The following is a 16,211-nucleotide window of genomic DNA, read 5'->3' as shown; positions in this document are numbered from 1 at the left end:
CATACCTTTTACCCGCCCCCTACACCCCTTCCTCCCTCTTTATTATTGCAAACCTCTTCTAGTCTTCCTGAACCCTTACCCTGCCTTTTGTGTGCCTGTCAGCCTGTGTTGTCTTGTAGGCCTCGTCTACACTGGGGATCTGCCTTGCTGTGAGCCAACCCTGTGGTGCAGGCAGCCCAATGGGCTCTTCTCAGGGGGGTAATACACCCCTTCTAGAAACTGGGGTAAAGGGCAAGTGCCCCTTCCAGCACTTTTGCCTCTGCACCGGCAATGAGAGCTCCCCCGCTGCCTGTAAACAGGACCCATCTCTCCCCTCGACCTGGCCTTGCCTGTGCTTCATTCAGGGCTGCCCGTCGATTCGCATCGCTGCCTGCCTCTTTAATCCGAAGCACGGCTCAGGTTTTTAAACCAAGCCAGGGAGATGGCTGAAGCCCCCCCTTCTCTCCGGGCCGGATTCTAAGAAAGATGTCGGTGAGCCACCTCGGCCCTTCCCCCTCCCCCATCACGCTTCCTTGCTTTCATTCATCACTAAATGCGGGGCGAGTGAGTGAGTGAGTGGCGGGGCTGATGACTGGAGAATGTTTGAGGCGTTCGGCAACTTCCTCTGCCCCGGGGCTGACTAACCCTTTACTGAGAAGCGCCTCTGCTTTCCCCTCTGCCCTCCCCCGGGCGCCACTCGCGGGGCTGGGGGAGGGGAGGGGCGGGGCTCTTAGCCTCTTCCCCCCTCCCCTCCCCTCCCCGCCTCAGTGGCCGTGGCCCCAGCGTGGTGGAGGCGGGGGGTTGCCCATATTTAGAACGCGGCCGGCGTCACGCTCCTTGTATGGGCAGTGCCGTCAGGAGCCGGCGTTCCATTCAGATAAATTTCCTCCCCGGCGAGCGGAATCCCCTGCTGCTTCGGTGGAAATGCAGCGGCGGCGCGGCAGCCGGGGGAAGTAGGGGGACCCGCTGTAGCCGCTCGAGCTCGCCCGTTTTAAACCCCCCCCCTCCTCCGGCCGCTCGAGAAGAGGGGCTCCCCTCCTTCTCCTCCTCCCGCCATTTAAGCCACGCCGAAGCGACACCCGGTTGCAGCCCGCTCCGCTTCTTGCCCTGCCTCGGCGACGCTGGAGGAGCGCTCGGCTCTGCCCGGGAGCCGCGGCCGGGACCCCGCCATGAAGGTGACGGCTCTCGACTGCCGCCAGCTCCGGAAGCTCCTGCGGAAGGAGCCCGCCCGCTGCCTGGTGCTGGACTGCCGCCCCTACCTCTCCTACTCGGCCTCCCGCCTCCGGGGCGCGCTCAATGTCAACCTCAATTCGGTGGTGATCCGCCGGGCCCGCGGCGGAACCGTGCCCCTGCACTTCGTGGTGCCGGACGAGGCGGCCCGCAGCCGGCTGCTGCTGCTGCCGGGGGAAGGGACGGTGGCGGCGCGGCTGGCGGCGGTGATCGTCCTGGATCAAGGCACCGGCCACTGGCAGAAGCTGAAGAAAGAAAGCACGGCGCAGATCGTCCTCAACGCGCTGCTCTCCAGCCTGCCGGAGACCGGGGCCAGGGTCTGCTTCCTGAAAGGTCAGGGCCAGGGAGCGGCGGGATGGGGGAAGGGGCGCCGGGAAACGGGGGGCAGACAGACAGACAGACAGACAGACAGAGCTTAGGAAGGGAGGGAGAGGTGGACCGAAGACAGGGGAGTCAGGGGAGGGGAGACATGGGGGAGGAAAGGAGCCGGCTCAGTTATTTCTCCACCGACACAGCCAGACAAAAGCCTGCAGCCAGGTAACGGCGGCGGCCCCCAGAGAAATATGCGCAGACAGAAAGAGCAACATCTGCTCCTTGGCTAGGGAAATGACCAACCTTTGACACCAATGTTGTGTGTGTGTGTGTGTGTGTGTGTGTGTGTGTGTGTGTGCGCGGGGGGGACAGCGGAGCGGTCACGCTGAAGTTTCATTTAATTTGGTTCCCCCCCCCCCCCCACCCTGCAAACCAATCCCTGGGAGAGGCCGGAATGCCTGTCCCTCAGACATGAGTTAAGGGGCTGATGTTGTTATGGGGGCTGAACCTACCTTTAAGGAATAAGAGCAGAAGCTGAATACTAAATGTGTGTGTGTGTGTGGGGGGGGGGGGGTTGTATTTTGTCATTGCCATGGTATCAGGTGGCTCTAGCAGGGATATGAATTGGAGCCATTTGCAGGATTTAAAGTATGCTGGGCTCTTCCCAGCCTGAAGGTTGCTGTTACCTGGGCAGTTTGTGCACTAGTTAGATTACCAGTTCCTCTTTCTAACCAGGAGGAATAATGGATTATTTCCCTCGGCAGTGTCATAAGAGAGTCTGAAATCCTCTAAAATGGTGGAAATTATCTCCCCCTCCACCAAACAGAAAGGGTGCTTTCATCTCAATCAGACATGTCAGAACTCCTGAGTGTAACTGCAAATCGAAGCAATCTGTTCCAGTGTTCAGCATAGCAGAGATACCGAAGTAATTTGTGAAGAACAGTGCTATAGTCATCTCTGGGTTCTCTAGGGCCTCAGTAAATACCGAAGTAATTTGTGAAGAACAGTGCTATAGAAATCTCTGAGTTCTCTAGGGCTCACAATAATCCACCAGGGTGAGAATCCAATGGCTGATGTCACCGATACTTTAAATGACTATTTATAGCATTTTTCATTGCTGTTTTGTTTTCCTTTTGTGTAATGCATGGGTCATAAAACAATAAAAAATGAGCAATCGGGCCTTTCTTCTGTCCGCCCAGCTCACCCTTATCCTTCATTTCTCCTTGTAACTCTTTTGTCCTTCTACCCTTGCTTTTTCCTTCCCTTTTTCTAAAGCCAGTCTGCCTGTGCTCTTCTCAGTGCTGTTAGTAAACGGGTGGGGGGAATCCATGTAGAGAAATAGAAGCTCTGTCCCACTCTTTTTCAGTAGCATTTCATCTTGTGGTCTCGCAGCTCTTATGCTGCAGTTTACAGAAAACAACAGAAGACTTTGTTCCTCCTGGAGGGATTTGAAAATGTAAAGTAGAAATTTAAAACAAATAGAAGGCCCCTATCCCGCCCAGTAAACAAATAAATGATTGCAGCAATGCTGAGAATCTAGGGTGTTTGTAAGAGAGTTAGAGAAGTTGTAAATCATAGGTGTTGTCATGTGTGAATGACAAACCTGAGAATATATCCATCGATAAGCATGAAGCAAAATCTTTTAGTGATCACAATTTGATCAGTCCTTCTGTTCACATGGTCTCATTGCAATGTGTGCGTCACATAAGGAACAACACAGAACAGAAAGGAATATAGTTGCTTGAGTTGTAGGTATATGACATATATTCCATGATACAAGGCTGAAGGAAGTCCCTCATACTTTCAGCACCAGAGATGGGAATATGTAGTAATATTCTATCCTCTTCCCTTTTCCAAATGCTGAGTTAAGCTTTTCAACACGCCTGTGAGGTAGAGGTTACGTGACTTGTCCAAGGTCATTCAGTAAGTCTGTCATGGCTGGGAAAAGAGCAAGATCTTCTGATTCTCAGTCTTGTGTTTTAACCACAAGTCCATCTTCTCCCTTGTAATGCACTGACCCCTCACTTTGAAGTGGTATTTGTGGAATACTTAATATATCTGAGGCAGAGTAAAATGCAGGGTGTTTATTACAAAATGTCTTATTAAAGCCCCATCCACTTGGTGTAAAAATAGTTTCCCTTAATTAGTAAAACTACAGACTCTCTTTCCTTTTCCCCTCCAATCCCGTTTAGTTTTCATTACCATAAACACACTCTAAGCTTGAGACCGCACAGGAACGTAAAACACCTAGCAGCACTTAAATGGTGTGATTTGAAACAAGCCAGGCTGACTCAGGGGGGGAGAAAGCCCCTTGGTAGTCACTGTGGTTCTGGGAGATGCCCCCTTCTGAAATGCTGGGGAAATAAGAATAACTTTTTTGAAACTCCATGATCACTAATCAGAAAACAGGTTCATTTTGTTTTCTGCAACATTAACATTGCTGCCTATTCCCTGCTACGTGAAATGGATCATCCTGTTGATGGCTGGAGGGGTTCTTTCCTGGAAGCTGTCATTGGCTTTGATAGGCTGGCTGTCCAAAAGCCTCAGTATGTGTTTCACATTCTGTTAAAAATCATCTGACTGAAGCATGAGGACATAAAAACAAAGAACCATAACAGAGAAAATTCTGAAAGCTTTCTCCCCTCATCATCATTTACCCATTCAAGGGTGTGGTGTGAAGAGAGGGGGCACAGGGCCACAGAGGGACAGTGTGGCTAACTGGGACCTGACCCAGGGAATTATGGTGAGATAGAGGGATGAGTCAGAACTCTTGTCAGCTAATCACGGTCCTCTGTACAATTCTATAAGGAATTGCTTTTAGTGCTGTGTAATATCATGCCTGTTTGAGTTTTTCTTTAAAGCTTCCCTTACTTATTAGCTCTAGGAGTTCAATGTGTCAGATCTTCCATGTGTGTAGGTGCAGTTTCTTTGTGTGTGTGTGTGTGTGTGTGTGTGTGTGTGTGTGTTGGGGAGACGGGAAAGGGATCATGGAAGAGTAAAATAATAAATCACTTACCACTGGGTCACGGTACTAGCTTAATATGACAGGAATTATATTAATTATTGATGAAAAGAGCGAGCTGTGCTGTGCTTCAATGTGATGAGCTATCTAGTATTTGCAGAAATGACCTCAAGGAAGTTAGGTTGGGTGGGGAGGGGGAGACAGAGGGAGCCGGCGAGCCAGATGAGAAGATGACTCATTTTAAGAATGGCCTGCAAATATCCTGATCCCCGAGGCTTGCAATTAACCATTCGCCTGCTGCACACACAATCTGCCCGAGAGAAATCTGTGTCTCTGTTGAAAACAGATATAGATTTCTCTCTGGGCAGATTTCCTATGCTCATTCAAGAGTGAAAACAACAATATAGGTCATAAATGGATATAATGGTTAAAATATATAAATAATAGAGAGTCTTCCTACGCAACGCCACAAGACAAGGGAGAGGGAGCAAAACAAAGATGGAGTTTGGGGGGGTTTACTAGAGGCGATTTCAAGTCAGGGTAGAGGGTGAATTTGAGAGCTTGCAACACTTAATGTAAAGAGCCAACACTATTTGCCATGGGTATTGTTTTATTAGCCCTTTTAAAAACCTGTATATTATTTATTAATTTGCCTTCTGATCTATTGACTTGCACTGTATACTCACATGGCAATCTGTAAATTTCAGCGGAGGGCTGCACTGTCTTGGAGGAGTGGAAAGGTACAGGTTCTGAATTATGGGTGGATGGAATTTCTACCCTTCCAGGCCTGATCTAAAACTCACTGAAGTAAATAGAAAAAGGCTCCCATTGATTTCAATGGACTTTGGATCAGGACCTTAATATCGCACCTTCAGCACCCCATCTTAAGAGCAGTATGAATTTCAGCATGCATCCGCTCAAACACTGCATATGTATATCAGACATCTGCGACACAAAGAGGTTAAAATGTCAGCACGACTGTATCTTTATTTGGGCAGCCAATACATCCAGCTTTCTGATGCCATCATTCAAAACTTTAGCACTTGTTTCTGAGGAATTCTATTAATATGGTACCATGTACTGACCTAAAATAGAAGTATTTATTTAAACAATTGCAAGGCAGCTAAGCATATCTTGCATGTATTTGGTCTGGGAGCCTTGTTTACTTAAGGCTTATTCTTCCTTTTTCTTTTACTGGAAACTCACTGAAAGGTGCAATTCATAAAGCACAAAAATGGCTTTTAAAAGGTTTTTGCTTCATCTGTTTTTCACAATCATGCTTGAAAGTGATGTGCAGATTTCTCCTGGTGGTGAAAGAGATGACACTTTAGCTGATGACAGACTTTGAGTTACAATGTAATAATAGGATTAATTCCTTTTCATTAGCAGTTCAGTGAGGATAACAAACACTATACTTAACGATGCAGAATAGCTCATGGGAGGCCTATCCAGTTGTCAAAGGCTATCACAGGATTTCATTAAGTTTTATGACTGTTATTTATTGGATCGATTTCATCTGAAACATCTTCATTAACTTGCAATCCCTTGTGATCGTGTAAATAATCATCTCTGTGCAAACACCTCATATGATCGTATATAAAATGCAAATAGTTGGGATTTATGATGTTGTCACAATGCACAGAGTAATAACTGATATAAAGAGGATGAAAACTATACAGCAATCTCCTTTTCTGTCTCAAGTACTAGAAATCATGCTCATTGAAAAATATGTTAAATATTTAGTCCTAATGAAGTTAATATTTTCCAGATCCAACAGATTTACATTCACAAACAGTTTTAATCTGTGTCCTTCAGCTTTTGAGCAAGTTAATAATTGTCAGCTACAGTACAGTTTTTCTTTGAGAGCACAGAGGCTCTTTAAACAAACACTCTTACTGAATGGAACTTTCTTTGTTTTTGAACACTCCATGGGTCTGATCATTTATTATATGGTATTCTGATTTATTGGAAGCTCCTAAAGCTTACCTTCTGAGCCAGTTTAATTGACTAAATTTTCAGAAACCTGAAAATTCATGTTTCTTTTTCTCTGTTTTTTCCTAGGGGGATATGAAACCTTTTACTCTCAATATCCTGAGTGCTGCGTAGATGTAAAACCCATTTCCCCAGAGAGAAATGAAACAGAGAGAAACCTCAACAGCCTCTGTGAGACGCAGAGTACCAATCACAAACCGGCTTATGATCAGGTATGTTTGGGGAAATTGTGAATAATTTCCCCTGCCCCTTCCCCCCCTAGACATTTTCCAGGGGCTTCCTGTCATAATTGACTATCACTCTTTTATTTTCATCTGGTACTTCAATTAAGCTGTCAAAGTGTAGGTCTCTGGTTTTTCCTGTTTTCATGGGGTCTTAAGTGCTGAAGATTTGAGACTAGGATTGAAGCCAGCAAATACCACTTAACTGAGCAAACACATTCAAAATGATCTGACAAATGCAGTGTGGAAATAGGGATAAGGAGAACACAAAGCAGTTGCCGCACTTCTGAGGTTAAAATTAGTTGTAGGTTATTTCTTAGGGTCTTAAAGGCATGAGGGAATCCTGTGTCCTCTCTTTGCAATTTATTGCTTCCATCTCCTGCAAAAAAGGTCCCAAAATTACAATCTAGTTACCTTAGAATCTAACTATTCATGATATAAAATATATATAAGGTGTATGATGCACAGTATTTTCACAGCAGCCAACCTCTGCTCCCATTGACTTCAGTGATACAGGATTGAGCCCATAAAGAGAGCTTTTACTTATTCCAAGAAATGGGGAAAAAAGCAAAATACTGAGTGTTTTTTAAAAGAAGAAATCCATAATCACAGATGTACAAAATCGTCTTTGTGGTATGTTAGGACAATAATATTTGTACGTATCTGAGTTTTTTCCTGTATTGAGAAGTAATCAAGTCTTGATCTGATAATCTGTGGCCACTCCTCTGTAGGTACTGCCAGCTAAAAGAGTCAGGATGCCTCTTGAACTAAAGCCCTTAAGTAGATCACAAATGAAAGAAGCATTAGTTATGGATCTACCTTGCCAAATATCTGCATACCCCCTACTATGCAAATAGACCATGGTGCTAGAGTAGGCCATAAAAAAGCCATTGTAGTTTGAATCGGCAATCCACATGTCAAGTAAAGAGCCCTTCCAAATACTACTCTGTAGTATCTTGTACTAGTGTTTTCAAAACAAGGAAAACCACAAACCAACAAAACTAGCACAAATATTTTGTTGACTTTCTCATTACACTGGCAGCAACATCACAGTCAGCAAAAGTAGACTTTCCTTTTCAAAGTCCTTGAGCAATAAATGTCATGCTAGGGGAATTAAATCTTAGAGCAGAACAAGGACAGAACTGCCACATGAATTACCAGCCATTCAGAATATATGCATCTACCTTTGATCTCCAGTGCTTTTCAGTCCCCTGTATGACACCTAATGAGCCACTACTGCAATCTACAACAGATGCATATTCATTTTAACAGGAACAAGCCACCAGTGGGACCTGAGGGTGCCTTGCACCTTGTTGGATTGGGCCTCTGAGTAGCCTGGTTGAAATCAATGGGGCTATTCATATGAGTGCGTGCGGGAGGGACTGTATTCTGTGAATGGTATATTGTTTAGAAGATCAGTTTCTCTGTGATGAGGAAACACAGGGCAGATACTTCCTCCTCGTGGGATTTCCACTGGGGAAATCCTGACACCCACAAACACACCCGGGGGAGCACTTCGTCTTGAGCCCAGGCTGAGAGCTCTAAACAGGTTTCGTTCAATAAGGGTCCGTTTTTTTTAACCTGGAGGCCAGTTTTGTCCTGAGCAGACTGAGAAAGTTCATTCCTTTTTACTGCTGAACAAAACATTTACTCAAAGCCACTCTTTTGGATGGTGTCTCTAGATGACTTGCAAAGGGGAAGTACTCCGATTCCAGCCGCTTTCCCAGCATGTGCTGAATAACCGCATTAATAGCCAGACTAAGGCAGGTATTCACCATATTGCAAATGAAGGCCATGCCTTTCAGCTTGTTGCTGTGCATTGAGCACACCATGGGAAAGTTACCTGCCGAACCCAGTCTCTTTGAAATGCTTCTCTGTCAGGCTGTTTTGGATTTGTTCCCCTCTCCCCCCCCCATCTAGTCTTTGCTTCATTTAGTGGAAGAGGGAACAGAGATTACATCTCAGGTGGCAGGGAGCTGTGGGTGGCTCAGAGCAGCAGGAATGAGTGTGTGATGACGTGGCAGAGTTCTGTGCCTCCATGTTACTGCTGTTATAGGCGTGCAGGAAATGGAGGCAGCTAAGCTAAGCTTTGTCATTGAGGTCGGGGGAGGCTCTGCAAACAGACACCAGCTGTCACTGTGCAAGTCTTTCTGAGTGTGGGTGGAAAAGGTGCTTCACTTTTAAGTCCACTTATATTTTCAGGTTTGCTTTCAAAGCAGCTATACAATAAACACATACAAATATCTAGGCATCCGGAAGGCTGTGTATGGGGGGGTTGTTTGGTCTTTTTTGTTTTGTTACAAACTGTGAGGTTTCTTATTAACCTACATTGTGTGCGTGGGTTCCAAGCCCTGCACTGAAAGTATTAACTGGCTTTCTGTGCAAACCTTTTGTGCACTGCTTTGAAATTGCAACCTTTTTGTCTCTGCAAAAAAAAAAAAAAAAACTCCAGGGAAATTAGCTTCACATATGAAAGCACTTTGGTGGGTTCTAAGGGGAAGTGCTTTAAAGGAAACAGGAAACATCATGCCCACGAGTGGGCTGGAAATGATTTCGTACCTTACAGATGTGGACAAGAAAATGAAAATCTTTTTCTGTGTGGGCTTTTTCTACCATTACAATGGTTCATTGGCCAGGATCTAAAACCATCAGACAGGGTGTTGGCACCCACGCTGGCTCTGCTGCATTTCTTTGTTCAATGATTCTGCCATAACTTAAGACAAAACTCACTTTGAGGGGGGGGGAAAAAGCAAAATAACATATTTTTTCTTTAACTTCCAGGGTGGTCCAGTTGAAATCCTGCCTTTCCTTTACCTTGGCAGTGCCTACCATGCTTCCAAATGTGAGTTCCTAGCCAATCTGCACATCACAGCATTGCTCAACGTCTCCAGGAAAAGTTCAGAGTCCTTCAAGGAGCAGTATTGTTACAAATGGATCCCAGTGGAGGACAGTCATATGGCAGACATCAGCTCGCACTTTGAGGAAGCCATAGATTTCATTGGTAGGTATAGCTATTCTACTGCAGCTTTTAAACAAATATTTAAAATAGTCACTGAATTTTAAAAAATCTGGGCTACTCTGTACTTCTATAGCATCTTTCAGCCAAGGGACTCAAGCGCTTTTCAAACGTTAAGCCCTTACAACAGGCCCACAATGCAATTTTATATATGGGCAAATTGAAATATGGAGAGGTTAAGGGTTTTATTTAAGTCAGTAGTAGAGTTAGGAATAAAACCTAGCAATCTGATCGCTTTCTCTTGTCCTAACCACTAGACAACACACCTAAAAACTAGATCTACATCTAGATCTATGTCTGAATATGAAAATCGCTGTTTAAATACTAAATCGGGATTTATATGTAAAATCCATATGGAACTGGCATACGAAATAACTTTTGAAAGGAAAAACTGCATTTAACCGTTCTTTCTTATTACGGAGATTAATTTTTAAAATCTCTCTTCTAGCTAAATGTGGCAACTCATTTACACACGTTCCCAAAAAAGGGAAAGCACAAACTATTTTCACACATTCCCAGATGTCATTGCAAATGCCCAAGATTATTGTAATCATGTATAAAATTAGACAGATTTTTTATTCTCACCATAAGAGGAGTTTAAGGCAGGCAAATAAGGAAAATGTGGACTGGGAGCATAGTTTCTTTCCTTGTCTCTTTCCCAGATTTGCATAGGGAGCAGAATTTGAAGACAAATGTGATTTCCTTTCGCCTTTGTCAGATGGGACAAGGCAACTCCGGGATATCAAGTTGCACAGACTACAGGCATGTCTAGGGCAGGGGCAGTAGAAGGGGGCTGGAGATAGTTAAATGAGGTTTCTTTATGGGTCTATAGATTGCAGCGAGCACACATGTAATCTCAGCACAATAAAAGAATGTTGCCAAAACCAAGATGGTCTTAAGAGAAACCAGTTCCATCTCTTCCTTCTGGCTTTCATATGGGGGTGTCCCCTACACATCAGACCTTGTCCAAAGCCTACTGGAACTAATGGAAAAACTCCCACTGACTCCCTTGTCTTTGGATCAGGTCCGTGATTGCTAGTGAATGCAGGGTTAGTTTATGATGTATTTATTTATTTTGTATTGCAGTAGGCGCTCTAGTCATGGACCAGGGGCTGCCCAAACACAGCATCTCCCCATTACTGCAGAGCCATTTTAGCCTTGCTTCTCCTTTAAACCATTTGATTACTAAGGCCTGGTTTACATGAGAAAATTAGGTCAGTTTAACTATCTCATGAGAGGTGTGAAAAATCCACATTCCTGAGTGGGGATGTTAAGCCGACCTAAGTCCTGGTGCAGACAGCACTAGGTCGACAGAAGAATTCTTCCATCAACCTAGCTACCTCTCCGGGAGGTGGATTACCTGCACCCATGGGAGAACCCTTCCCGTGGGCGTAGGTAGTGTCTACACTGAAGTGCTTCAGCGACACAGCTGCCGTGGTACAGCTGTGCCACTGTAGCATTTTACATACAGACAGGCACTTAGTAACTTAGAGTATATTTACACAGGGATAAAAGACCTTTGGCCGGCCTGGGTCAGCTGACTCGGACTGACGGGGCTTGGGCTGCTTGGGTAAAGATTGTCGTGTTGGCTTTCTCCCAAGCTGTGGGACCCTCCACCCTCACAGGGTCCCCGAGCTCAGGCCCCAGCCTGAGCCTGAACATCTACACAGCATTTTTTCAGCATGGACTGCAAGCCCAGGTCAGCTGAGCTGATCCCTCTGTAGACATACCCTTAACTTTTGCTTTTAACTAACCCTATCTTGCATGAGATCGTGGGGCCTCCTGAAAGATCCAGACCTCCCCTCTCACCCTCAGGATATTGGATAGACCTAGACAGAGTTAATAGCCTGGCAGTTATCTCCATGGAGTGCTACAAAAGGAAGGCACAATGTAAAACCATCTGTAAAGCATAGAGTAGATGGGCCTAATGCTAGGTGGAGACTGTACTACTGATCATCATAAAAGGGTGGCTAGCAATAGTTGGAAAGGAAAACAGGGGGAATCACATACTTAATTATGGAGTCTCTTCTTTCTGCCTGTCTGTGGCTGGCAGTTTAGTTCGGTCATTCAGGGGTAGCTTGCAGGTGCTAAAATACATTTCTAGCCTCTGATTGCTTTCTGGTGCTGATGACTTATGGGACTTTTTGCATTTTTATGGGGAAACTCCAGTTCACCACAATCAGTAGGGAAGGGGTTTTTTTTTATTCCCCCCCTCCCCCCCCCCCCATTCTAGCAGAAGCTGAGTCACTTCAAACTCTCCAAACCCTTTGAGGATGGCTTAACTTTTGGTTTTCCTTTTTATTTAAAACTCTGTGGGTTCTGTAGATTTCTATGGCAGTTCAAGAACATTCTATTATTTTGTACTACAACTAAATGTAACCGACCGCCATGGATCTGGTCCTTCACCAGACAGCAGAAGAGCTTTTTGTGTGGTTTCAGGGCCATGTACAGAGCACACTCTCATGTTCCATTTCTCAGTAAACTGGAAATCAGGGACATATTTCTCAAGCCGGCCTGACCAACGACTTTCTATTTTAAAACTAGATTTTTATGGAAGGAGCTTATTTTAAGCATTTTTTTTCTTTAATCTAATGACAATAATTGTGTTGTGTGAGGAACCTCAGCGCCTCCTGATGTGGAAAACGGGAGTTTGCACAAGCCATTTATATCCTGACTTAACTCAAGTATCCTTTTAACTGGGCTATAATTAGAGACTTTAGGCTATTTATTGTGCACTTTATGGTGGAAGCCACTTGGAATCAAGCTTGTGGGGGGGGGGTTGGAGATACCAGAAACACCCAGGGCAGACACAGAAGTGGTATTTCATGTTGGCTAAGAACCTATATTAGCAGTGGAGAGAGACGTTATACAACCGTTCGGCCCTGCCAGCAATTAGGTGCATGCTCCGTTACAGCTCTGCTATGGCACTGTATTTCTCCTCTGGTTTTGCATTATAACACAGTCGTTTTTGCTAAGCAGATGAACCCTGAATTACCTATCTTCACCCATTGAGCTCTACAGCTTGCTGAGAGACTTGCAAAGATGGGTTGAGATATTTGCCCACTGCAGACCCAGTAACTTTCTATCTTCGAGTTTGGGACCATTTAAGAATGTTTGTAGGTGGGTGTTTTGGGGAGGGTTATTTTTTGCAACAGAGCTGTCAGATGAAGGAAAATAAGTGTAATATTTTCTCTCAAAATCAAAGGGAGGTTCAGGTTCCTCATTTCTGAAAACACGAGTTGTTCAAGTGAACCTAAGCAAAAAACTCAGTGCTGCAGTTCTATCCCAAGTGAACCTCCCACTGACCACCGTCACGGCAGCTTTGTCTGGGTTAGCACTGCACAACTGGGCCTGTGCATTGATGACTTTGAGCACTAAAAAAGAAAATGTTAATGCCAGCTAGAAGGGCAGCATCATACAAATGTCTGTTGGGTACCAAATTCTGTCTCTCAAAGCTGAACAAATATAACACTCTGGTTACTGGGGAACTGCTGATACTTGCCACGTTTTTGCTGTAGGAAAAGAGAATTTGTTTACAATTTTTTGCAAAAGAGGCGAGAAAAGACTTCTTAAAATTAGAGGTGGGGCCAAATCAACCCACCCTGTCCCCAAGATCCAAACATTCTTAAACAAAGGGATAACTCCAATGCAGACCCCAATCTGAATTTTGACTCAGACCCATCTCTGCTTTTTTGTTTAATCTCTGCTTGATCATGAATTGTTTGTGTATCAAATAAGAGGGGGTGGACTCTTCCTCCTGGATGACTGGACATATGGCTTCTTCTAGATGCTGCATTTTGTTTTCAATGTCACTTGGAATGGGTACTCTAGCATCCTTCCCATCTGTAATGAGAACTGACGTCTAGAATGAATTTCTTTCTTTCCAGACTGCGTGAGACGGGCTGGAGGCAAAATCCTGGTGCACTGTGAAGCCGGAATTTCACGCTCCCCCACCATCTGCATGGCTTATCTCATGAAAACGAAAAAGTTCCGCCTGGAGGAGGCATTTGATTACATCAAACAACGTAGGAGTCTGATCTCACCAAACTTTGGTTTCATGGGCCAGTTACTACAGTATGAGTCAGAGATCCTGTCTTCCACTCCCAGCCCCCCTGTTGCCTCATGCAAAAGGGAAGCTGTGTCTTTTTTTGCAGAAGAACTGACTTTAAGCAAAAACTTTGAAGGCTCATGTTACAAATTTCCTACCTCAGTCTTGAGCTCTGTGCCCATTCATTCTCCTGTCCATCAGTTAAAACTTAGTCCTATTACTGCATCTTCATCATGCTAAAACCCTATTGGAAATTAGAGATAATATGGTCCTTGGATACCAACTGTGACTCCAATAAGAACATTTCATAAACGTGCAATACAGAAGGCCTCACTGATTTATTCCAAAACGGAATAGTCATAGTGGGTGATAACTTGTGTATATGGACACTGACAACAAACAAGAGTGCTGTACACAGGGCTGGCTTTCTAAAGATTTAATGTCCTCTTTTTAAAACAAAAACAAACAAAAAAATAACTACGTGCTTTTCTAAGTTTTTAATAGTGTGCAACCACTACTGTACTTCCAGATCCCAACGGAACAATGGGAACCCCTTCCACGTAAAAGGGTCAGACCCATACAACTGTCTCTCGGTTCCTGTCTCTTCTTTTTAAAATTGTTACAGCCTTGTTTAAAGTGTAAGCAATAAACAGCTGTATCAGGGAAGAGCAAGTCGAACGAAAAGCACAATCCTTGAAATGACATGGGAGGCAAGACCTCGAATATTCGTTTTGCTTTTTTCCTTGTTGTTCGTTTCATGCGTCAGGGATGAATCTGATCAGTAACTGGGGTTAGGAAGAAACTTCCCTTTGTAGCTTTATTATTGCAGAATCAGGGGCATTAGAGGGGGTTTTCACCTTTCTCAGAGGCATCAGGCATTGGCCACTCTCTGTGACAAGATAATTGATTAGATGGCCCATTGACCTGTTCAGGTATGGCATTTCCTGTGTTTCTGCATTTGCCTTTGTACTGTATGTGCTTTTACCTAACGCAGAGAACCGGGTACTTTAAATGAAGTGATCAGGCTACCTTGCTGAGTTACTATAGTCTCACCTGTTATTTAAGAACTGCCCTATAATACTTGAACATCTACCTACCCCTCCTCAGAGTTACACTTCCATCCATTGAAACTGTAATTGATGGAGTTTAGACTAAAAGTCCCAGCCCCTGACCCCTTCAGAGTGTTACTGGTTTGTACTATGTGCAAAGAAGTGGTCTTGTTCAGTGTTACATGAATTGCTGTCATATGTGTGGTCACGTCCACCTAATGTTTCTTCTGGTGAAACTGTCTGTCTCACAAGGAGACTGTCTTTTGTGTTGAGTTTCTGTGTCTGCAGAGAGTTCAGTCCGTGCTGCTGCTTTGTCTGTTGACCTTTTTTTTTTTTTTTGGTAATTGTTTTTATATGGGAAATAGCAATAATTTCCTGAAGATCTTGTGAATGTGAAAGAAAAACTGAAATGTTTTTATGGAGTGCAAAATAAAAGAAAAAACTGTTGAAAAATTCTGCTTGCCTTACTTTTTGCGACAAGTCCGTCAGGCTCACGAAAATGCTTTCGCTATCCTCCGTGGCACAAGTGATCTTAAACAGGGCCATGGGAATCCCAAAGCAGGTTTATTGAAAGAGGAGAGGGTAAAAGCAACTGGTCTACCTGCAGAAGGCTCCCAAAATAATTTTCTTTAAGAAGACCAGACCACCTGTCTCTGAGCCATTTCATGTCCAGGACCCCAGGATCTTTCTGGCTCAGCACTACACCCTGTTTTCTCCAAGTTATCAGACTGGAAAGTTTTGGCTCCCTTACAGAACCTCCAAATCCTGTGTGGTTCACCCATCTCTAACATACCCCTCCATGGAAGAATTTCTTACAAGACATTACAGGCACCACTGACTGCAGTATGGGATTTCTTCCACAGGAATGGGTGAAAATGACAAAAACCCAACATGAAGTTCAGAACAGGCTAGTGGAAGCTGAATGCAGAATAAGCAGTTGGGAGGTGGGCTGGGTGGGCTAACTGCCCTAATAGATCCTTTGTATCTTGACTCCCAGAAGTCTCCCAGATGTAGGGACTCAAAGCAAAAATGGCTGAACCATCAGGAAAGTGGGAGAAGGGGAAGTAATCTCTGCAGTTTTAGGTGCCCTTAAGGAATAGAACTGGCCTTCCTGCCTTTCTAAACTTGAACCGGCGCCTGTGGGAGATGCTGAAAGAACCCCTCTAACTACATGTAACTGAGCTCCCTTCTGTCATTCTACCAGCTGGCTAAATGGAATAAAATATTCCAGATTACCTACGTGCCACTCCTGACTCGAAGCGTAGGGCCTTGGAATGCACAAGCAAGAGATCAGACACGAGATAAGAATGTCATGCCCTCGGGCTGTCCTTCTACACTTGCCATGCACCTGGCTTGTGAAACTTTAATGTGTCATCATGAGGACCAGACCAGAAAAAGCTGC

General features: G+C 44.6%; 1 protein-coding gene across 1 annotated transcript; it reads left to right on the top strand.

The window, feature by feature from the left end:
* The first annotated feature begins 778 nt into the window (after positions 1 to 778).
* DUSP5 (dual specificity phosphatase 5) lies at positions 779 to 15,262 on the top strand. Its single transcript, XM_067537063.1, has 4 exons — positions 779 to 1,542; positions 6,545 to 6,687; positions 9,478 to 9,697; positions 13,600 to 15,262. The coding sequence occupies exons 1-4, from the start codon at positions 1,149 to 1,151 to the stop codon at positions 13,998 to 14,000; spliced, it is 1,158 nt and encodes a 385-aa protein (XP_067393164.1). The 5' UTR covers positions 779 to 1,148; the 3' UTR covers positions 14,001 to 15,262.
* Positions 15,263 to 16,211: the final 949 nt, after the last annotated feature.

The sequence above is a fragment of the Emydura macquarii genome, unplaced genomic scaffold (genome assembly GCF_026122565.2).
Source record: "Emydura macquarii macquarii isolate MOO-44397 ecotype Brisbane River unplaced genomic scaffold, CSIRO-AGI_Emac_v2 contig_3692, whole genome shotgun sequence".
NCBI lineage: Eukaryota > Metazoa > Chordata > Testudines > Chelidae > Emydura > Emydura macquarii.
This window is presented reverse-complemented; position numbering and strand designations above follow the sequence as displayed.